Source organism: Strix aluco, chromosome 21 (genome assembly GCF_031877795.1).
Source record: "Strix aluco isolate bStrAlu1 chromosome 21, bStrAlu1.hap1, whole genome shotgun sequence".
Lineage (NCBI taxonomy): Eukaryota > Metazoa > Chordata > Aves > Strigiformes > Strigidae > Strix > Strix aluco.
This window is the reverse complement of record NC_133951.1, coordinates 11,608,075-11,633,670: the sequence shown is the minus strand read 5'-3', so window position 1 is coordinate 11,633,670 and position 25,596 is coordinate 11,608,075. Positions and strand designations below refer to the sequence as shown.

Genomic DNA, 25,596 nt, shown 5'->3' with positions numbered 1-25,596 from the left:
ACTCATGAAGAACAATAAGGAGAAGTTACCTTCTGCTTAGCTCCCTTTTCAATAAAATTAATGAAAAGAGTCTATCCACGTCATTCCTGTAAACATGCTTAGGTAACATTTCCATAGGTAATCTAAACCCCAAACTGTTCACTAACTTTTACATATATTTCTGAAGGCTGAAAAGAAACACGCAAGGCACAGCTATCAAAATGCCAGTAGAGAAAGTTACACTGAAAATATCAGCACCATTTTTGTTTCTACATCTATGAATACATGTGAGAAAGAGGTAGCAAATTCTCAAGATCTGCTGTGACACGGTATTAAGCAAAACACAAATTTTGATCTTTTTTTCCAAGAGCAGTGCACTGAAATAGATCCGGTCTTTTAAAGAAGCCAGTTAGCTGCCTAAATCCCAATTAATGTAAATGGAACTTAAGCTACAAACTGGGCTTTAAAAAAAAAAAAAAAATGGAGGGGGAGAGAGAAAGAAAGAAAATCAGACATCCATTTGAACAGCCCCACAAAGAGCTTAAAATTAACAGAGCTTATTTTGATTTCTTAATTTACATAAGTCCATTTGATTCTAATTTAGTTAACGGCAGCTAGAAAGCAGAACTTCATATAGGTTGGTTATTGTCACTGCCTTCCTAATAAAATGATTTTTAGTCAAACGGAAGAACCTCAAGCCTACACGTGTAACTAAACAATACAATGCACTGGTGACTAAACAATACAATGCACTGGATTACTCTACCAAGTCGAAATTGAGATAAATGTAAATAAATTTTCCATTTAACAGTTCTAACACCTGTAAAAGACTTGGCCCTCTTGCCTGGAAGACAGATCCAGAATAGTTTCGTATTACCTGATTTACTGCATTTGCTTTGAAATAGATTAGTGAGTCAAAAATCAAAACATCCAGCCTCCTTTCTCCTCTCTTTTTATCTGATGAAAGAAATGTTTACATTTGTATTTCTCTTTGTACAAACAAAATGATTTGAATAAGACTACTAAGAGACCTACTCAGAAAAGACTAGTTGGATGATTCATTTCCTTGTGTCTTCCTACTAAGAAATTTAACGGAGACACTCAACTGGGCACTTAGTAATCTACATAACTGCATTAACATAACTTAAATATGACAGAGATAATAAATAATAAAAAAAAAAAAGTCAGCCATAAATACCTGCTTAATGCAGTGATCCCATAAAATGACTTGCGAGAGCAGAATACAGATAAAACACAGAGTGGCTAAAAAAATAAAAATCTTATTTACTATCAGGTTTGCTGCATCCTACAAACCAGAACAACCTATCCCTAAACAACGATTGATGAAAATGACACCAAAAATGTGTTTAGTCTTCCCTGGTTTCCTTTGTGAAAAAATATAAAGGTTTATTTTCTGTATTTCAGAATGTGAAAGAAAAATATTCCTTTCTGATGAATGTTATATATTCAGTTCTGAAATAACATTGGAGCAAAGCTTGTTTGGAAACTGAAGAAAAGCTACTGATATTTAAGGAAGGATAGGACTGTCTTGCAGTGGAATACAGACATGGAGCTTAAAGATCTCTGCAGTGGACTGGGAAGAACTACCCATCAATCTCAGAGTATTTCTGTGTCCAGCATCCTCTAAATCAAAGCTTTTTAAAAACATTTGCATTTAAATTTTCCATGTATTAATTTTAAAAGCATTAGCATTTCCTGAACAACATGTAATTCTGATTTAAATGCAGACATGATGTATTACAGATTTAAGGATTACTACAGACATTCATCTCTATAAGGAAGCAAAATTAAACATATTATAATTCCTAATTTGTCCCCAGGAGAGGTGCAGGCTGTATTGTCTCTGAGAAATGTCTTTGCCCTGTCAACTAATGAAAAGACTTCACTGTAAGTAAAAAAGCCAAAACAACCCCACCTCCCACCCCAAAAAACATCCAGAAAAGCACCACACACTTCTCTCTTGGATGCATTTGTTTAAAATGCTGCTCAAAACACACACATCTTTTGAATATTCCAGAAGTTTTACCCCACACATCCCGTAAGGGTTTTATGGTGACTGTAATGGAAATGGCATCGGTTGCAAAACTTGACAGGACAAACATAAGATAAGATGCAGATACAAAGTCTAAGTAATAAGCCATTCATGTATAAGATATCTCCCATATTCAGTTTCTGAAGTTAATACTTTTAGAAATGCAAACTTTAGACAGTGAGTTCAGGTCATCTGCCATGATTCTCTCCTCAACAGGCAGTTGAGGGACTTGAGGAAGACTCAAAATTCACGCTACTGTCCAAGCTCTGCCCTGACTGTTAATCAAGGTGAAAAAGATACATTTTTCAAAACTCCAGCTTAATCACAGGAAGCCAACTAAGGAACCTAACGCTGTTATTCTCTGGACCGATGACTAAAAAGGACTTAAATACACTAGCCTGTGTGTACTATTCTGCTCTACTAAAGAACCTAATACACCAGGAAACTCTCTCATTACTGATGTCATGCTGCTGTATTGAAGATGACAGTCTTTAACCAAGCATGAAGTCCTCATTCTCGGTCTCATGAATGGCAATATGTGTGGGCAGAAATCCTGAAATCCAGCAGCTTCAGAAATAAAAAATTGTGTCACAGGTTTAGACTTAAAAGAAATAATCAGCTTCTAACTTTCAAAAGAATCCCCATTTCCAGTAACGATGGTGGCAGTATTTCTTTTAATCAATGACTTGTGGTAAATTCTTTTCTGTATGTTAGCTGCTTACACAGATAAGATGCAGAATTACACACACGTGTGCAACTTTTGAATTTCTCCCTTTTGAAATCAACTCCTAAATGGAAGCAGCATATTCTTGTTGACTACCGTTAGTGTCAATCCTTATATCAAGCAGGTAAATTCGTCACCTCCACCTGAGAACGAAAATCCTAGGGAAGGAAGTCTTTAATCCAACCTAGGTGTTAGGTTGGAGTCAAAAGCATCAGCTGATGGTACCTGCTCAGTACTTTGTGCACACACATACAGCTGACACCATTTCTAGTCTCTCTCTGCACCTTCATCCTCAAGTGCTGGTTGCACTATTCTCATCATCTCGACAGTGGCTCCTCTGAGTTCAGAGACCTTTTGGAAGCATCATGCTCCACAGCTACCCGTTAGAAAGACAAGATCAATCACAGGATGATCTGTACAAAATAAATGAAAACTGTGTGTATTACATTTCTTTTCTTGGAATTGAGAGTATTTTTGGCTCAGTATCTTCCTCTGGCACCTTTACATTGATCTCTATCCTTTTCATCCTTCTCAGTTTGTCCTTGAATTCAGTTGATGCCACTTCGTTTTCTGAATGACAAACAGGCCACTGCATCCTGGGGCAGGAATTTCTTCAGATTTGTTTATGCAACTGTTTTGAATCTACTGTACTTTGAATAAATATTAATGTAAAGTTTAAATGTAAAATCTAAATACACACTAAACATGCAAATTCTATTAAATACCAGTAAAATAAAATAACCCATTAAATATACCCATTTATAAAGGTCCATGTTTATATTTACTACTCGCCCTCACCACCCCCCCCAAAAAAAAACCCAAGCCCAACCTCAAAATTGCATTAAGAGATCAGGAACAATGTATTACTTCTAAACAGAATACTCTGGCAGGGAACAACGGTTGTGGGAAGGGCTTGAAGGAGAAACTGCTAAATGGAGGCAGAGCACCAAACAGAGCACTCTCCTCCCTGTACAACAACGAAACACAGTCTTTTCAGAGGGCATAATTTGCAGACTTTTGAAATCTGCTGCTTTTACTTTTCTGGAAAGCATCACTGTTTTGAAGGACACAATCTTATTATGTAAAAGTAAGAAATCATGACTCTGTACCACATTTCTACTGTCATGAAGCACAAAGATTGGGGAACTATTAGAGAGATTATTTCTTGAATACCATGAGGTGGTATTTGTGACAAATGGCATCTGATGCATTTGTTGAGACAGGGATTTCGGTTTTCTGCATATGCATGCCTAATTACCACATTAATGAAGGCTATTACTATATAGGAATTGCAAGGCTGTCTCTACTAAACCTCCTTGAAACTCATGCACTGAAAAACAAACATTGCCTTCCATATAAACGACTACATTAGAAGCCATTACTGATTAATGGTGCATATTTTCTCTCAGCCTCTGATGCAAAAGATGCCAAAGAAATGTTATCACAAGGGTTTGCTTGCACAGCTTTAGAAATGATAGTAATCTACTAAGTATCCACACAATACTCAGGTAGAGCAGGTAAGAATTAATTGGTACCTTCCCCCTGCCCCCCCCCCGAATCTCAGATGCTGAAACTGTTTTTCCCTTTATTGAACCAGCTCGGCCTAGACTAGCTTGTCCCGCAGTGACATGTATATTGAATACAAATCAGACAGCATAGCTTTAAATCTGTGTTGCAGCTCTCATTTCCAATTCGAGAACTGTACTATAATCATAAGCTTCTGGTGGATGAAAGGAAATCAGCTCTCTGAATATTAGCTAATGCCACATTTGCAAGTCCTGAAGAGATCTGTGCTGTTTAAAAAAAAAAAATAGATCATTTCTCGTGAACCTATATATATGAATCGCTTTGTACTGCTCGACTGATAGAAGCGATGCCTGTGCTGGGATTAAACCCTTTTCATCATAAAACCTCATCTGGTTCGGAGTCCAAGTCCATCAAACCTTTTCCCTTTAAAGTCCCGCCTTTGATTCTACATCAATTTATTCAAACCGCAGCTGGGTGGCTGAAAACGAAAGGACAGCATCATTTAAACCAACCATGTTCCTAACTTGAAAGAAGGGCTATAATTAAAAAAATGGGCATAAAAGAATGGAAATGGGATAATATTTTTTAATGGTAGTTCAAAGGCCGACAGATGTCAGAGCCTTTGAAGATGTCAGTACACTGAGCAAGAAGTTGCCATTAAATAGTTTGCCTGAGAGGTGAAGCAGCTTTTTAATGACTAAAAAAGCCCTTGCAGACACATCCTTGTGTTTTTAATTTGTCAGAGTTTCTGCAGTATTTTCTGATTAATGACACATGATTATAACTGCATAGCATACATATTTTTATACTTTGTTAAATGAATACTTTATTCCACATTCCTTCAGTGCCAGATAAGAACAGGAAAGCTTTACTACAGAGTCCAAAACTATTCAGATAGCTCAAATATTTATGGTAATTTGAGGGGATTGGCCAGATACAGAGCTTCTATGTGTTGCTACCTTTTGTTCTTTAATGGTGTTATTACTACTGCCATCACAATGTGCATGCATTAAGTGAGCATGTGACCCAGTAATGCATTGTACCCTTCTTGTGCCCTAAACAGTCAGAGCTTTCATAATTCACTGATGAACAAAGTCATCAAATCAAAATAACATTTAGAAAAATTCCTCAATTGATCCTAAACAATACAGACAATGGCTGCCAATGTATTGTAAGCAGAAAATAACTTTTCTCAGAAAAAAACCCCATATTGCTAGGAAACACCATGTTCAGAAGAAAACCAGCAATATTTATAAAAGCAGATAAAGTCCCCAACTTGGGTTGGGAAGATGCTCCTGCAGCATCCTTCATCTCTCTTAACATATGCAAATTTTTTCAATTTTCACCACAAATAGAAAATGTAGTAGCTCAAAACCCAGGGGCAATTTCTTTTGCTCCCAGGAGCAAGCTCTCCGATCACTACAATAGTCTTTAGTGCAAGTGTGCCTGCCAAGGTGAGCAGGTAGAGCACGGGGAAGCACCCCAGCCCTGGGGAGGGCCAGGAAAAGCCAGCACTGCCTGCCTTGCCTTGGATCACACCTTAGAGAAGTCATTCGTATGAAAACAGTCGTTACAAGGGAATTTGATTAATGTACTATTCTTTCTGCTCTTCCAACCTACATTCAGCTTGTTAGTTGGATCATAAATAGAAATACGGTGGACTCAGCTAAAACTTAACATGCAGAGAGACTGGAAGTACCTTCGCAGAACTGTGTGAAATCAGTTGCTGATCTCCTCAGAGCATTTACATAATTTCATAAGCATGAATACTTGGCCTGTTGCAGTCCACATCCATCAGGAACCTCTTTGTAATAACCATGCTGCCTACCACCATCATAACCTCCTCAAGGGGAGAAAGATAACTGTTGGATACTCACTGCTACTCTGGAACCACACACATCTGCAACTGGAGATGGAGAAAGCTGTTAGCAACAAATGTTCTGCTACGTGTTCGAAACTCTGTTGAGTTATCCAACTGCAAAACAAGCACTGGAGGTTTTGAAAAGGAAAAGTCTATGGCTGCAGAGAGAAGAAATGTAATTCCGAAATGTAATTCTCCCAAAGGTATTTACTGAATGAAAACAGAGTTCTGATAAGAAAAAATACGACTATGTTAGGATTCCACTATATAGAACATGTAGAAGTGGACTGCTTTCAGCACAAACAATTGTAAATCCAATTTCCAACTAACCTGCATCCTTCCTTCCTTCTCAGGTTATTCTAACGTTACCTTCAAATAATTTTATTTAAAAAGCAAAACAAAGCCTAATCTACCATGAATCACTAGAATAATTGACTTTATCATAAATCTCACGAAGGTTTGAAGCCTCAATCTATGAATGTTACATTACACACTTTTGCCGCTTTTCCTAGAAAACAAACTACACGCACGAGCAGCCAGGAAGCTGCTCAGCAGGATGGGGTGGAAGTGACCACAGGGTACACATGCTATGGCCAGGGTGTTGACCACAGAAGTGAGAGGAAGAGCTCACTCCCTCTGCCACCCACACCTCGGGAGCTTGGCCATCCTGGTTAGGCAGGGCTCTCGGCAGGAGCACGCTCTGGATGTAATGACGCAAGGGGAGCAAGCTCTGCTCATCTACTTCTCTCCAAAGGCTGTTGATGGTGCCGTTGGACAGAGACATGGTACTTTCTGTTCATATTCAGTTATTGTTTTAGCACTATGGTAAAAATAGGAAAATAAAATGGTGAATTTTAAGCAGTCGTAATTTAGCTGAACAAAGAAAAGGCACTTCTCTAAGCTGTGGGACTTTCTATTGAATTTCAAATTAATTTTACAAACTAAAGGAACGTTACCCACAAAAGATGTATCAGCCTTATGAACAAACATTACAAGATTCTTCTTAAATGAAAAATATCAGACACCCTGAAAATAAAGTTTTGCTACAGAAACCCATATAGGCATGCAAAGCTGAGCCATTCAGATTCTATCCATTAGAGGGCAATAACACATACACACACACACACACACTCATACATCTATACATACAAACACACACTCTCTCCCACCCCCCCAACTGCCTTTAGCAGGAAAATAGTATTTTCTCTCTAATATTACCAATGGTATATTCACAGCTTGGGTATTGTTCCCTTCTCTCCCCCTCCACTCCCCAACACCAGTATCCAACAGATCAAAAGTTACAGCAAATTATTTTAAATTTGTTTTCCTAAAAGGAAATCAATACAATGAATAGTTTTAGAACGCTTACAGTTAGTCGTTATTAAACTTGGCTTGAACAGCTAGCACTTATATAAGCATGTAAATCATTATAAACGTTCCCAAACTTTGAAGAGACAAAAATGTTCTTCATATGCTCACCTCCCACCTAAAGTCAAACACTTTTCCTTTTCTATTTAGTCACGTAAGACACCCTTGATAACAGCAACAACTGCAGACATGGCAAGTACCCAATATACTTCCGATGTCTCTTAATGCTACAGACAAGTCATGGAAAGGCATTTTTCCTCTGTCAGTAGTAGAGCCACTTGAGGGAAGCAGCTCATGTGCTGTGTCTTCTGCTTTCTTGCTCAAACCATGTCAGCCTACTGATAAACCTCATTGTTTATCACGGGTCCTCAACCTTCTGCTTTGCACCCACTTCTAATACCCTATAAACACATTTATGTGATGAGGCTACGGGGAGAGGAATTGTCTGTTATTATATATTTTCACTAACACAACGTACACTCAGACTCCTGAGAGGATTCCAGCAATATAAATAATTACCATCAGCCCCTAAACTACTGCTTGTCAGCATCTTATTAGTTACAGGATTGCTGGAGTTTACAGCAGCACACAGGCAGCTGTAGCAGTCACATAATGACCAGTAATTCCTATGAGCATCCAGAATACACTGACTTCTGTTTGGGTTAGGTTTGGGGTTTTTTTATTTAAAATATATTACTTTACAATGATTAATCTGTATTTCATTAGAAACAGTAATTCAGGTAATGATTTCAACTAACAGCTAGTTGTTGCCATGGACTGTTGAAGAAATATTAATTATATATTATGCTAGAGGTTTAATTGAAGATCTGAATTCAACCTCCTAAGGTCCAAGACGAAGATGTGCAATAACACACCGGTCATGTGTGCTGTCCCAACCAGCAGGCATGTGCCCTCAACAGGGGCAGGCACCTCGAACTCAGAAATCCCTGAAGGTACCAAATACAGCAGGAGAACATGCAGCTATTTTCAAATATTCCAGTGTACTCTGTGCTTGCAGTGGCTGTCTTTCCAAAATCACATTCCTTGCTATTTTTTTCTGAATTCATTTTACAGATGCCAATACAGCAGAAAGCACTGACTACAAAAGAATTCAAGCTGTCAGAGACAACTTTAGAAGAATTGTATCACCCCTGCAAAAGATGGAGTTCACCCTTTGCGGGATTTTCAGATCTGTTTCAAGTAAAAACACTGTGTCAGGTTTTTTTGTCTTTTTTTTTAAATAAAAACTACATCAGTTTTTATGAACTCTGAAGAACAACTTTAAAACCTGAAAATGAAATAGTCACAATCAGGCCAATATTGTAGGGGCCAAAAATAAAGTTTTTTTATTTGCAATATTTCAGGACTTTCATACGTATGAATAGAGATCACTATGAGATATGTAATTGCAGTATGAAATATATTGTTTTCTCCATTAAACAGAAACCTACAGCATCCTTGACATCAATTTCTGTCATTTTGTCATGATAAACACTCAGGTATTAAGTACCTTCCACATCATGCACCCAGGCATGATTCCAATTAGTGCTGAATAGAAGACAAAATGTCAGCCTAATAAGCTTCAATTTGCAAAGTCTTTGAACGTTTGATGATATCATCACTTTGCCAATCATTTCTTGTACTTTGGCTTCTTTTTCTCCACATCACCTTCCCTGTCAAAAGCAAGTCTTTCAAATCTACAGAAATGGAAGACATGAACAATGTCAGTCATTGGTCTGACTGAGCTAAAAGATCCAAAAATGACTCCCCAATACACCCACAGAGAACTATGATGTGCACAATATTCCCTCAAAGCTAATTTGCTGCCAACATGTAGAGTAATTGGGGGAAAAGAGTCTACTTTAAAGTCATACTGTGAAAAATATTTTTGAGCGTGAAATCAACACTAAAGACCTTAAATCACTGTCAGTCTGTGTCACTCTTTCAAAATGAAGAAACAGTATTTGTTAAAAGATGACAATCATTTCTTCAAAGGTGACTGGACCAAAGAGTCTGGCTTCATATTGAAAATATTCATTGTATTTTAAAATAACGTACTTTCTTTCTAATTTGTTTCTTAAAAAAATAGAAAGGTTTCCAAGAAGAAGAAAGACAAATTGTAAGAAAGGCATATGCAGTTCTGTAAGCTTGAACATACAAGGCTAGCACATGTCCAAAGCCTACAGCTGAGGACACACGATGCTTTCTCTGTCTGGAATTTCCTCAAATGCAGAACCTGAATTCCCTGCTCTTATCTGGGCGCGAGGGAAAACAGAAACACAAAATGGCAGCAGAAAAGACAAGGAGAGAATGGATCTGGATGGGAAAAATGAAGCAATACAAAAGACTACGTGGGCCCTCCAAGGCTCTGCCAGGGCAGCTGGTCCCAGTTCTGAAAAGGAGAGACAGGCAACGGTTTCTGCTGAGCTGACTGCCTGGAGGAGGTGGGTCACAGCGGGGCTGACCAGAGCACACGACCAGTGAGCAACAGGCTCCACCACCCAGGTCCAACACCACTCTCTGCATTACACCAAGATGCCCCATTTCTTTGGTCTGCACGTCCCATAGAGCCCAGTCAGAAGACCTTTGCTGGCACGTATTTGTTACTCGTTGCTCAGAACTGGAAGGAGACAAAACCCAGCCTACACCACGTGTGGCGTGCCAAGAGCCGGCGCTTTGGTAGGAAAGGAGGTCGAGCAGTTTGGAAAGTGCAGATCTGAAACGGCCTCCGGGAGCTGAAATGAGGGGAGGGAGTTGGGAGCGCACACCTAGCGTGGCACTAGCCTGAGGAGCAGTGCTGAAAGAGTGCAGAGCACTTGGCTACTCCTCCAGCTGATGGGTTAGCAAATTCCTAACATCTGAGGCAGAAAAGGACACTTTGAAGAGTTGCTACAGACGCCAGGGTTGGGTCAGCGGACAAACAGCTGCAGAGATGTTTAACAGTGAAGTACTCAGCCTGGTGTCAGTGCCAGTAACATCAGCTTCAGACCCGCAGTTAACCCATCATAGGGGTTTGGGGTTTTTTTTTCCCCTCATAGCTCCTGTCTGTGAAGTAGAGGAAAACCAGAGAAGTCTTCCGTTTCAATTCCTGACTAAAGCAATACAGGGAGGAATAAGCAGAGCAGTGGTAGAGCACCCAGGACAGTGCAATATGCCACAAGCATCTCAGCTGCAATTTGTTACTCGTTTTCCACTTGAAGGTTTCTCTGTAATACTTTAATGTGGGAGCGTGTGGAGCTTTATGGATGGTCTCATATTTCTCAGCTGACAAATCTTCAGCCAAAGTATGTCAACTACAGGAGAGGGCAAGGCTTTTCACTGGCTTTGTGATTTCTTCTTCCCCCATCATAAACCACATAAAAGAAAAATACAAATAATCAGCTCTCCAAAATTGCTATTTATTACTTCATCATGAAACCGTCTACTGGACCCTGCAGTGGTATTGAGTAATATCATTACTTAAGCCATAAAGACGTTGTATTTATTACTCAAAATTGGGAAAATTAGCATCCATATGGATCTTATTGTTTTAAGACCAGTAATGCTGCCAAAACAAGTGGTGTTAACATTCCAAACTACAGATTGTCACAATTTCTCGTCTAGTGTTTCATTCTTTCATTTGGTATTCATAATACCTTTGAATTGAGGAACTGAATGGATCGTAAAATCTCTCCTATCAGATAAATCATTTAACAGCTAGACTACTGTTCAAAACTTGATTTATGTGGCAGTGAGTGAATGGAATTAACATCTGCTGACCTAAGGAAGAAAGACTAAATTGATTTTGGATAATCTTTCTCTAGAAAAGGGACAAGAGAAAAAGCACACTCTAGAAAATGTAACTACTTAATTTGTCATACATAGCACCTTATTAGAGAGTCACAGACAGGATAAAACATGAAGTAAAACTCCATGAAATTAACTTCCAGGCACATAAGGAATAAAAGGGTCAGTAGGAACATCCAACCTGGATATACCAAGGGCAAATCATGCTTGACCAAACTGATTTTTTCCACAGTGAAATGACTGACTCTGTGGAAAGGGAAGAGCCATCAACACCTTTTATCTTGACTTTAGCAAGGCTTTTGATACAGACTTTTACAGAATCTGTACAGTCAAACCAAAGAGACAGAGACCGGATCAGTGTACTAAAACATGAGCAGAGAACTCACTGGACCACTGGGTTTGAAGGGTAGGAGTCAACAGGCAACCAGCTACTAGTGGCATTTCTCAAAGTTCAGATGGGGCTCATACAGCTTAACACCTCCACCAATGACCTGGACGACAGGACACAAAGAACCCTTTGCAATACTGCGGATGGCATCTCCTGAGGGGAGGTAGTCAGTATGTTGGAGAGCAGGGTTGCCATTTATAGGGACCTGAAACTCTGCAAGCTGGAGAAACAGGCCACTAGGACCTTCAGGAAGTTCACCAAACTAGGTTTATTCAGCCTGGAAAACACAAGACCAAGGAGAAATCTAATTGCTGTCCTCAGATGAGTGTAAGGAATTGTAGAGAAGAAAGAGGCAGACTTCTTGAAGGTGGCAGTGAAAGGACAAGAACCTACAGATCCAAAATGTAACAATAGATATTCCAACTTGATAGAAAGGAAAAGAAATTTCACAATGCATTAGAGTAAAGCACTGGAGTAGGTTGCTCAGGGAGGTTGTGAAATCTCCACCATTGCAGGTTTTCAAAACTCAGTTGGACTTGGCCCTGAGCAACATGATGTAATTTTGAAGTTAGACCTGCTCTGAGCAGGAGGTTGGACACGATGACCTCCAGAGGTCCTTCCAACCCAAATTATTCTATGATGCTGTGAAAAAGCTTCAATGTGAATCCTGATCTCCTGTTAGAGGATGTTCCTTCAGCCATTCAGTGCCATGTTTGAAGTAGATATCACTGCTGTCTTCCAAATTACTGTACTTGTTCTAAGGACTAAAAGAAGGCAACTTCCTTCTATTCAACAACTCTCTCAAGTAAATTGTAAGATAACACTAAAAAGCAATTTTCAAAATAATTAAAAAACATAACTAAAGAATGTTGTAAGCATCCCCTTCTCTGTACAGCAGATATTTACCAAACAAGTTTACTTGTAATATTTGGAACAATCTAATATCACAGAAATTACATTCAAAAGAGAAGATTTAGACTCATACACTTGAAGGTAATATCAATAAGCAACTTTAGAGTCTGGCTTTGCCATACACATAGAAGGTGCATGATCCTTTTATTTCCAAATCAAGAGCTTATATTGTAAGTTGACCATTTCTGCAGAGTAACACAGTATTTTTGCCTCTGCTTAGAAATTATATTACATCATCTCAAATGCTGCAGTTACTATCACCTGTTTCGTGTTTACTAATGTGCTTGATCATTTATGGCTTCAGTATTCCTTTATATAACTTTAATTTTAAAAATAATTTGACACCATGTATATCTTATTGTCTTACTTATATCTATTGTGTTACTCATTCATTGTAACTATCACACACAAACCCTATATGCAAAGCCACACCTAGTGTATATGTTAAAAAACTCGCATAAAGATCCTTTACCCTGCTGATGAGCAAGACTGATCTCATTTTTTCCCAGAGAAATTATTCTGTATTTATTAACAGCTATACAGGAAAGAATAACTTTTTCCTAAACAAAGAGTACTGGTATAAATGAAATTACTGCCATATGATATACACTCTGCCCCTACACAAGTGAAGTTATACACTCTACCTTTTCAGCTGCCAGTATTTAAAATTAAAACAAAAAATAATATAAAATGTTGATTACAATGTACTAGTAACTACCATATATATTCAATTTCATCTTATACAAACAGAAAGTCTGTTCTGCTGAAAAGAACTCCACCTCGGAATCAGAGTTCATCTTATGTGATGAGCTAGTTTCTATGGCAACTGCTTTCTCTTTTACTTACACTGTAGACAGCACAAAATATCAGTTGTCTCCTAAGCCAAGTTAACATTTTTAATCAGCAAATGATAATTTATGCACCATTACGTACAGCTTCCGAAAATGTCTCAGTAAATATTTCAAATGTTGAACAACCTGAAGTATAAAAGGACAGAGTAGCAAGTAGAGCCACACCTCCTGCGCTGAATTCCTCACTATCCAATTTCAGTCCTAGTGTAAAAAGTGAGAGTCAAGGAGAAACGTGGAAGAGATCACAGATGATCACCCACTACAGCACGAGAACACTTTGATGGTTCCATTATGCGAGGAAGCAGCAGATGTTTATAGCTTGTTCAACAGTCTTTTGAAAGGCATCTCAAACAGAAGCAGCAGCTTAGAAGTGGGGACCAGAAGCGGAGTGCTTGACACAAAACAACAAACATGGCAAGGTGACTTCATCTGAGCAGGGAAAGGGAAGGTGCACAGGAGGCCTTGATGGGGGTACTTGGTGGAGGGGTCCCTGAGGATGAAGTCTGCGTGCTTCAGTTTTAGAGCAAAGGCTCATTTTTCCCTCTAATCCCAAAGATTATGTCTGTGCTGCAGCCCAAATTCTTCCCACAGCTCCTCTACATTTTCTCAAGTACAGCTGATACTCGCTGTGTTGATTAGCAGAGCCCAATATGGGACTGTGTGTGAGTATTTCCCCAGGAAAGTGGTGCATTTGGCCATTTCGCTGAACTCTCAACTTCACAGCTACGCTATTAGTTTAGAGCTCAGTTTGAGCATCTCTATAGGACCCACCAGCAGATCCTTGGCTTCAGCAGATATTCCCCATCAATGGGATCCATCCCAACCCGGAGTCGGTTGACTATGAATAACAATCAAGGGAAACCACACAAGTGCTGCAACAAATATTTGGTACTTTAAATATTTTACATCATTATCCTGGGTTGACTGGTGGTAAAATTAAACATGCTGCAATGTAGCCAAAAGCTTTTGTTTAGGAAAGGCTAAAAGGGAACAGCTGTCTGTCTACAGAAGTCTGACTGTCAGCCCAATAGCTACTCTCCAAGTAAAATACAACAAACAAATATTTAGATTGCAACTCCATGATTTAGATTGTCTGCAGAGAAAGCCGGCATAGCAAACAATGCCAAAGACATCTTCTATTAAGAAAAGAAAAGAAAAAGAAGTCAAAGAAAAAATTAGTCATAGAATTTATTTACTCAAAATTGTACACAGAAGTGACTTCAGTAGCACCATCAACATCTGAATGTTTCACAGGCCACGTCTATCTCTACCCTCCAGACACAATCAAGCAAACTGCTTCCGCTGATACTCAAAGAATAACCCTGTGGAAACTGGTGACTGGAGATATTGAAACAATTACATGAAGGAGAAGAGATGACCAGTGATTTCTCTGTACAGTAACAACAAGTTCTCTCAGATCAAAGTTTAAGAGAGTCTCCTATTGTGAAACAAATACTCCCAAAAATCCTTCTGTATTAGTATAGTACTGAAAAGTTACTGCTACAACAATATTCACAAACAGACAGAAATTGTGCATGTGTTGGAGTATTTAGTTATCATTAAACAAGAATATAATATTTCTATTCATTTTTTCTGTATTTTCTACCATCAATAGTTGATAAAGCTCTCCATCAGACCACTTCAGACTGACTACATATTTGGAGGCAAGATAAATCTCTTCTGTTCCCCCCACTTTGTTGATACAGTAATTATCTATACAGAACCATAACCATATACCAAGGATTTGCTGGAATGAAAATAATGATCATTGCTGGAATGAAAATAATGATCATTGCTGCTTTGGCTTTTTTTATTGTTAACTCAAGAAGCTCAAAGAGCTCAGAATTAATTCAGACAAAACCAGGTGCAAAGCAACAGCTGTGAAAGATCATGTTTACAAGTGCAAAGAAGCAAATTTTCAAAAAGGAGAAGCCAGAAAAGAAGTGAAAAGATGCCCTATACACTGAGCACCAGGGAAGGATTTCTGAGAAGGTAAACCAAACCATGATGGTGAAGGCCAAGGGGATTATAGAAAGTGCAAAAAGCAAGACAAGAAAAAAGAAACGGATACTTCGGCCATGGGAAATTACCTTATTAACTCTTCTTACTACCGCCAGCCTGCTTGTCTTTTTGTAACAACCTTCATTCTCAATGGGGGTGTTTGCATGACTTCTGAACTGCTTAAGATTTTCCTTTCCCAAGTAATAATGATTTATTAAGAGCCCTAAGACACCCCCAAACACCAGTGATCTTCTCTTAAAGCAGCCTCCTTTTTGAGAGCATAAACATTATATGTTGAAATTAAATACTGTGACATCAACGACAAATACTGGCAAAACGCGTCTCAGCATTTGAGCTACTCTTGACCCAATTACAAATGGATGGAAACAGTGGACGTGCCAATTATCTCATAACAGAACTTGGAAAGAGAATTCAGTTTCCTCATGGAAACTTTCTTCCTCTCGCTTTGGTGCGAAGTGCTATATCTGAAGTTACAGAGGTACATTTTTTCCTTCTTCTTGCCCAAAGGTCAACGGTCAAAGAACAAGCATGAAAATGATCCAACTCTACAGCAGCTGGAACACGAAAATCTTTGAAATGGTTGAGGGCACGTGTCAGATGCTGGGGAGAGAATGACATTCACAGGATAAAGGGAAAATATAAGGGCACAACCGGCACCACAGCCCATCGGGCACTGGTTATTAAAATTTCCTAACCTTGCTATCTTATCTGGCAGAAGCAAACTAGATGTATTATTCTCTGTCATCAGGAGTCTTGCTTCAGAAAAATCGCCAATTCAGTAGGAAGGCTGTTTTCATTAAAACAAAAAGGAAGATCTCTATCATCCAAGTTGTTCCCTGTTTTGTGAACTAATGTATAAACTAAAGTTATTTAGGGAGATGGGGAACGAATGACCAACAAAACTGTAGCTTAAAAATGCTCTGAAAGAAAACCCAGATAATATAAAAAAATCTAAATTAAATAGAAGTAGTGATTCAAAACTACTCTTTTTTTAAAAAAAATCCTGTATTATTAGCTACTATTTAAAGAATAACAATATTATGGCAGTTCATAGAAAACGTATAGGATTTAAAAGACTACAAGAACACAGCATGGTATAAAAGCCTTTGTACCGCTTTGACTTTTATTGACCTACATGTCAATTTACTCCTCCCCGAGCATTACAACCCTAGGTGAAAAAATCAAAGCAAGCCTCCTAGAAATGGATAAATCCAAGAGCTAAAGTGGAATGCAATTGTTATCCAGAAATTCATCAGCAATACAAAAGGTGATCCACTTAAATCAAGTTCCTTTCCTGAAAATATATTAAACTTCTATTTCAAAGAAGCGGTAACATTATTTTAGATTTAATTAAAATCTGACAATGCACTAAAACCTTAATTTTTATACTTTAGTTCCTACTAAAGCATTAATACATGTATTCATATTTAATAAAATCTAACCATTTTGTATACTTTCACAGTAGCTGAAGACCTACATGAAAGTAAAGACCTTGGATATGCAATAAAAAAATAATTAAATCTTTTCAGTAACAGTATAATAAATTCTTCCGCAGTACTCAGTCATAGCTGCCTTTAGTAATGTAATAAGAAATAAGTTTTTTAAACATTCGCTACTCTTTCATATGGAAAAGGATTTAAGGAAGAACAACAGGGAATACCTTTAATAGCTGCTTTCACATCATTCACCAAACATTGAACAGATAGGTCCTTCAAACCAAGTTACTCATACGTGATTAACGCTAATTATTATTTAAATTTTTTGAAATATCCAGCAAATCTACTTTTCAATTAGCGAAGCAAAATGGCCTCTTCACCTGGTTCATCGCACCTGCTGTAATATAAAGCAGTCCTAAAAATGAGTGCTGTCAAACATGGTTCAAATTTATCAGGTTTTTAAAAAGCTATGTCTACGTGAACTTATTAAATCACTGTGATATCTTTGTTAAGAGACTGCCAAATGTTTCATAAAGGACATTGGCCATTAGTCATGTTAGATGCCCAAAACACGCATTTTAGTAAACGCATGCAAAGATTAAAAAATTTTATGAAAAAATATGTGCCATAACTCCATAAGAAACACCGGTATTGTCTGTTGAGCTCACTGCAACGACAAAAGTGAATTCTAATACAAAGACTAGAGGAAGGAATGAAGAACGATTTATTTTCCAAAATGGAAAAAATACGCGTCCTTGAAAGCTGATAGATTCTTACCAGAATTTAAATAAACAGCAGCTCTTCTAGTCAAAGGCAACCGCATTTTCTTCCCTGATTTACATGTCATTCTCATGGCAGCAATGTTCAAATGACTTTACAGAGATATTCAAGCTACAAAGAAAAGCCCTGTAAAAGGCCAAATTTTTTTGCTATTCAGACTGTTCAGATTCTCCTAATAGCTGAGATAATTTCCAGCTTTCTACACAGAACCTGTAGTAGCATTACATATCCCATTGCAAAGAGAAAACACAACCAAACTTTGGGCTCCAATCTTTGCCAGAAATGTCCCACAACAGAACGAAAGAGAGAGATATACAAGACAACTCCCAGATTCTCTGTATTAGCTTAAGATAGTGCCTTTACCTTTGTATTCAGCGTTACACAGAGCAATACACTAATTGTAATGAACGCTGGCGTGTAGACAGAATAATTCTATGTAATTCTAAGACTGTTTTTTAACCTGAGTGCTACAGCTCTGCCTTTGCACGCAAACACAACATCACGAATGCAGGTGAGAGGACGATACAACTTTGAAAAGGCACTCAGAAATACCCGTATAGTTCAGATACATCTACCTCGGGCCAAAGGAAAAAAAAAAAGCAAAGATAAAAACCAATTCCTTTAACAATTTAAGTCTTCACTCTTTCAATAAAGTGGGGAATAAAGGGCCAGGTTTAAGTTTTCAGAAGCCACCTGAATATCCTCTTCATGAGCGTTCTCACAAAAGTATCTCTCATTTTTCTTGGAAAACCATAATGGTGGAAATGGAAAAACACGTCCTGGCTCTGCAATATATCCCTCATCCTCCCCCAACAAGCCATTTGTTTTTCAATAGACTTACTTAAGCCAGATTTTGATACAGTCTAAGTCGTCCAAAGAGAAAAAAAATAATTTAAAAATTAAATATTCAGTTTCACTTAACTACATTATAGTTGCCAGTAAAACATACAGCCTACTAGTCTACAGGGAAGTAAAGTGAAAATGCCTCAATGTCAGAGTCTTACATCTCATAGGGAAGGCGGTGGTGCGCGGAAAACATATGTCGTTAAAGATGCCCTACCAAAATGTCCAGTTTTGGTATGAAATAATCCATGCATGATAAGTAATTCTAATGCTGATTAGTAAAGAATATTTTCTGACTACTCTTTAAACTACAAAATCACCTTAATTTTTTAAATATTGCCATTGCAGGCCTTTTTAATATAGGCTCTTAGGAAAATATACCATGCCATCCTTACAAAACATATTGAAAAAATGCAGTAAGATGTTTTTTGAACTGAAAACTCATAAAGATCATTTTCCATGCTGACAGTGTGCATTTCATCCAGAAGTTTGAAGAGTCAAATGCTACCCCAGCTGGGGGTTATTCTGCCAAATGGCTTCCAACAGTGACCACAGAGATGGAGGATGGGAGGGGTACGTGTGTGTGTAGGAAAATAAACGTGATGGCAAGCAAACCCAAACCCACATCATCTTATCAAATATCCGACATACGTAGCCAAACACACAATGCAAATCTAGAATACAAAACTGAAACAAAGAGACATGAACAAAATGAAATAAACCTATTTGTGAGTTACCTGCAGAGATTTAAAACAAAAAAAGCATACAAATGAAGCAGATATAATTCATATGGATTTGCCCAGGAAGGAGAAAAGGAGGGGTGAGTGTGAGGGCTGGGGGGGGTGAAGAACAGATACCTTTTTTTCTTAAACAAATCCATCATGAAAGAAAATGAGACAAGATTATAAATAGGCCGAGTTATAGCGCACCATGGGATTTTTAATCTGGCTACCTGTGGTTTTTGCAGTTAAAGCCCTATTCAGCAGTGGGAAGGGAGGGGGGGAAAGCGGAAAAAAAAAAGAAAAAAGAAAAACGAAATCACGTTTATGTGCCAGTTTCGCAAATGCTCACACAGCGTGCATCACCAACAATGCTGGCAAACAGGAAACACTCATTATTAGCATTTTCTAATAAGCGTACGCTTTTCAAACATTATTGATCATTACCTGTCCATCTCGTTTCCTGCATTCTTGAGTTTTACTCTCGTGCTCTTCCATGGCAGCGCGAAGCTGGTTTTCCAGTTTCTCGATTTCCCGTTCATGGTCTCGGACCAGGCAGTCCTTCTCTGTGTTGTGCTGCTGGAATAGGTGCGTCTTCTCCTGTTCATGCTCCAGCTTCAGCTCCACTATCTGATTGGACAGTGAGGAGTACAGTTCATCAATAGAACATCCTTGTCGTCATGACAACTCGTCTACAGCTTAATTTTCCCCTTAATTTCATCAAGTTGGCAATTTTATTTTTACGTCACTATTACCTCACCTTTTAAAAAGCCACCGTTAGCGTGACTGAATTCCTCCAGACAATTCCAACAATGGAGACAACCGAGCAAATCCAGCGCATCCTTACCCAATTTGTTGGTACAAATGTCGGAGCGTACAAGGAAAAAAAAAAAAAAAAAAATTGCATTGTCGCATTCTGTGTACGGTCCCCCCTGTACCCTGCTGCTGCTGATCAGCAGGGCTGAGGATCCTAAATGGTTAATAGGCAGCCTGCTCTCCCCTTCGGTTAAGGATACACACACAACCCCCCCCACCCCAGCAATTAAATCTTTTAAAGATTTCTTTATGATTTCCAAAGCGAAAGCTCTTCCTTCAATATTCCTCAACGCTGCCGCATATACAGTTCTTTTTTTTTTTAATCAAAAAAAGAAAGAAAATTATAAAAAACAAAGCTCTATTATCCCGTTGTCAGCTACGCTATCCCAACATAAACAGATGTATGTGTTCCAGAAGGGCACCTGCTGTGCTGCAAGCTTGCACCATGATTTCATAAGAAGCCCTCTATTCTCAGGATCCTTTCCCAGTCCGCACCACACTGGATGCTGTGACCTTGGCCAGTCTTAGCCTCTCCCCGCTAGACTGAATGGCAGCCCGAGACCAAGGGCCTGGTTGCCGCAGCTTTGATACTAATCCTCCCCGCCTGCGCACAATGGCACCCTACCTGGCCTGCACACTGGAGCAGCCAGGCGGCCTTTGAAGCAGGTGATGAATAGGGACGGCAGGAAGCCGCTTCCCCACTGAACTCCGGGCCACACAGCTGCTAAGAACAGTCACTTGGATTTTTCTTCAGTTTTGGTGGATTTCGGAGAGGGGGGGGGGGGGGGTGGAAAAAAGAAAAAAAAAAAAAAAAAGCCTGCTCTTATGAATATGGTGGGTTATTTTCAGCGTGAGAAAAAAAAAAAAAGAACGGGAGGAGCCGGCTGTGTGTGCGCTGAGAGCGCCCCGGCACCTTATCTTAAAGCTGTAGGATTCAATTCTGGAAGAATATTAGCTGTTTGCGTGGTTTTGGGGTTTAAAATTTGAAGCGGAGTTTAAAAAAAAAAAAGCATTTTCTCAGTTTATGGATCAGCGTATTCTGGGTGTAAAAGTGAAATATGTCATCCGTGCTGCAGCCGGGAGCATCCTTCCGAAAACAGAGCAAGTAGAACAGATGCAATATTCTACGGTTTAACATATCTACATTATTTAATAATACTAAAGAGCTCATTAACAACATCTGAAGTCCCTGAAGGAGTTAACCCCCCAGGAAGCATATATTATCTGTACTGGGCCTGGGATCCTTACACAAAGTTCTTCAAGTCAGGTTTTTGCCCAAGGTTTGAGCACAAAACTGGTTTCTTTTCACATGCTAGCAGTGTCCTTATTGTGCCAAAGTGAAAGAATTCTTGCTCCCTAGAATAATTGTAAAGGCGTTGCCTAAGTTATGGGAAAAAACGTTTAGCAGTTTTTCATAAATCAGACCTGATTAAAAGGAAATCGTCTCAACAAGAGAGGTCTTTTTATTCAAACATTTGATTTTCTTATTTACTGGACTTTCAGCTGGTTGTGTCACATAAGGTCTGGGGTAAAACACTTTGTTGTGGGAAACTTCAATTATTTAGGTTTTCACTTTTTTAAGTGAAGACAAGAAATGGCAGCGGGCAGGGAATGTGCGCCCAAAGGGGACAAGGGACAGATCCTGCTTCTTCAACCAGTTACAGGATACACATGTACATCACCAGTTTATTCAAATTACATTTAGTAATATCTTCACGTACAGCAGTTATATTCTAGACAACATTTCTGAATTTAACAGGTGCAAAGAGCTAAAAGGGACCGGACCTTCTGCATGCAGGAGGGATGTCCCTCCCAGTCTGCTATGTGGGAAGAGAAGTGTGAGGGCAGTTGTTTCATAAAAGGCAAATTTGTTGAAGAAAAACCCCTCACCACTTCAAGCAAAGCATTCCCCATGATGTTTTTGTTTTGCTTTTTAGAGATTTCTGGCAGGGAGCAGAGATGGAGAGACAGGAGAGGAGAGAAAGGATGGGGATGACAGCATTTTCTCCCCTCAAGTTCAAAGACCTAGAAAACCCACCTTCCCTAATGAATATTAACAAGTACCCCACATTTGTAACCAACAAAATGTGCTTTTCTGCACAAATAACACAAAGTGTCTGAGTAGCTATTTGACTGCACTGGTGAACACTCACTGAACCTCCTGTTCTCCTCAGAACTGCTGCCAAGCACTATGGTTTCTCTTCCACTCCTCCCTCTCTCATTCTTGTATTGTTTGTTGGGGGTTTTTTAAAGGAAAAAATTCATGTATACCAACAAAAGGAAAAAAAAACCAACCGAAAACATTCTGTATTTCAGCAACAACAGGACTACTTCTTCACATGAAGCTTCATGAAAACTATATTAATTCTTCATAAGTCAGTATAGATTCTGCCTCCTCTTTGAGGTAGAGCGCGCCTTTATAAATGATATAACAAAATCACCTCCTTCAAAAATTGTACCATGTTGAGACCTTTATCTACCCCTAGATGCTTAGCACTTGATCAGATTACATTAAAATATCTGCTCAAAACCAGTACATCAGTGTCTAGGAGACAGACTAGGTGCTATACATTTCAGGCAGACAAGCAACACGATATTCACAATGGGAATTAGGGGCGACACTGAACAGATACACTCATCAAATAGTAGTGGGCGCCCTATTACCATAATCAGATCATATTCGTTGTGGTTTAGAATTTTCCTCATTTTGCTCTCCCAAAGATGAGATTCTCTTATTCTCTTCTGTGCACATCTGTTCTTATCTCCAGCTATGGCCTGGACACTAAAACAAGCAGGACCGTCTGACCCCAGATAGCTGTTCTTACCATGAAATACTGTTATTACCAAGTAATACAAGTATTTTAGAATTATGAACTCCTCTTACAGGAATTCTTCATTTTTTGACAGAACCCTATTCAAGGTAACAGCCAACAGCTGATTTATGAAGCCATCACCAGAACGACACCATTTAATTTTAAATTTCTGCTTTTAACTGACATTTAACAATATTTACTTAGTCTTGCAGAGAAGACAAAATTTGTAAGAAAAAGCTAAAGACAGATTAATCCAAGAACTGTGACCATTTTTTGCTACTCACTAGCACAAATGCACACATACACGCAGACTGACTGGCAAACAAATCTGGCAGCATGGCTCGTGCCCACCCTACGCCGGACACGGGCAACCAGAGCTGCTGCTGCACGGTGGCAGACTGAACTGGCCCTAAATGAGGAGGTGCTTTAGAACAACCTGCTAAAACAAGAGACTATCTAAGACAGACTCGAAGTGAAACCATGTCGTTAGCGCTGGTTCAGTTTGTACATCTGAAGAACAAAGATCTACAGTAAATCGCCTGCTGATTGCAGAAGATATTTTCAGAAGCTGAATACTTGTAATATGATCAACATCAGCAAATACCATTTTAAAGTCCCTAATATAGACAAGACCTACTACTATCCAGTTTTTGCTTTTACATCACACACTAAGTTTAGGGTTTTCAATTTTAGAACAATTTCAACTTGTTCTCAAGAACAAGTATGCCTTTGAAATTCTTTTTATAGTCCCCAAAGGAGGGAAAGGAAATTAGTTAGCTCACTGCCTCTTTGAAAAATGTAGCTGCTACAATAAATATTTGACACCAAAGTATGAAAATTCATGTAAATTTATGTCCACAATTCCAGAAATATTGTAAGTAACACCTATATAAAATATAGTTTTGCATGGCAGGATGATTTTATTAGCGCTATTTTGGCATGACTGAACTTCTGAGGCCTGGAGAAGCCACCAAGAAGTTACACATGTCATGGCAAAGAACTGAACTAAATTCACTCATACAGCATGCATACAACACATCTATTTTTCAGCAATTTGTATAAAATACCTTTTATAGGCATTTAAGAGTGTTTGTAAGTCAGGTGTCTTTATTATCATTGCTCTGCTCAAAACCAGTCCTAACCTCTGCCCAGCCCAGCATACAACACATGATCTATGCCCAAATTACAACTCTGGTAAAATCTAGCGTTTTCCGTCTCCTAAGACTATAAATAAACGTGTGTGTTTCATGAGGATATGGGGATTACCCATCTCTGCAAATACACTGCTTCTAAAAGTAATCTGATATAACAGGCTGGAGAATCGAGTATTAATCATGCTGGGCTCTGGCTTAGCATAACTTTGGGCAGAAAAGAGGAATCTTCACTGCAAGGCGAGGGAGCATACCAGAGTTACTCTGTAGCAGATAAATGAAATGAATCTTAAAAGTACACATTTTTTTTTGATATTTTGCTATAATTTGGAACACAAAATATGCCCAAGATAGAAGGGCTGTAATGAGTCAAGGACAAACAGGACAGTGCAAAATATATCCGTGCAGTTATATATCAAATACATGAAGGGTTATGTACATGCCTAGCAAATGCATTTTACTTTCTATTTCATTACAGGCTGCAACAATTTCATTGGCATAACCATGTTTCCTGTTATATTTCACCTTATAATCAACCACTAATAGCTATATTTCAACTGCAAACTAAGAATTGCAAGAAATTCTCTAAAAGAGACAAGCTGATCTATTAACCAAACTGCAGTTTGATTTATCCCCCCCGCTACAACAATATACCTGAGTGGTTATATAGAAATATATACCTCACTATATATATATCTATATCTATCTACACACACACGAGGTGTATATCTATATACATAATATGTAACTCAATATGTATATAAAATACACCTGATCTGTAAATTTTTTACTTACAAAGGTCTTCCAGAATTTTAATATTTTTGAAGTATGGGCGGTACAAACCTCACCTCAATCCTCCTAACTTCCCAATCCTCCTGCCAGGAGTAAATGTGGTTTTAAATCACCAACATACTGGCAATGAAGTCACATCCCTGTGATTAAATCACACTTAGCGCTGTGATGAACATCAGTGGGTCCCACTCCCCAGCCCACCTGCTCCGGGAAAGCCAATGTGGTCTGCAAACAGAAATATTTCTTTCAAACTGATATACCTTGAGTCACTGCAAATGCCTGTTTGTAGCAGGCTCTGGTACAGAATTTACTGTACATAGTCTTTGTTTCGGGATTCAGAGTTTATCCAAGGACCTTCTTTGAACACTGAGAACCAGCTTCAAAGGCGTTCGCAGCCGGACTTGCTATTTACTGCAGGCACCAATTTATGTTCCTGGAATCGTCTCCCCTCTCCCTCCTCCCGCCAAAGCTGATTCTGTTGACTATACAGGGAGCTCGGGCTTTTAACTCTGAATCACACACAAGTTAGATGCCTGAAGGAGACAATGTAAATACCCATCTGTCTGGTTAACAATTCTGTAAACAGCAACGGTACAGTGAGATTTCCACACGCTCTTCACTTGGAGGTTAAATTCATATCCTTTTCCCATTTGTGAGTTTTTGTAAAGTGAAAAGTTGATGTGAATGATTGAAGAAACTATTCCTCAGATATTCTGCACAAATGGCATTCATCTGCGTGTAAGGATGGTTCAAAGGAAACATCTATGCATCCTAG

At 38.7% G+C, this 25,596-nt stretch overlaps 1 protein-coding gene across 11 annotated transcripts in view; it reads right to left on the bottom strand.

Moving 5' to 3' along the window:
• CEP112 (centrosomal protein 112) overlaps positions 1 to 25,596 on the bottom strand; it is a 177,610-nt gene that overhangs the window by 71,385 nt on the left and 80,629 nt on the right. For all 11 annotated transcript variants that reach the window (XM_074847007.1, XM_074847009.1, XM_074847006.1 and 8 more), the window contains one exon: positions 19,697 to 19,879. In XM_074847007.1, the coding sequence (XP_074703108.1) occupies positions 19,697 to 19,879 (183 nt within the window). The remainder of the gene's footprint in view (positions 1 to 19,696; positions 19,880 to 25,596) is intronic.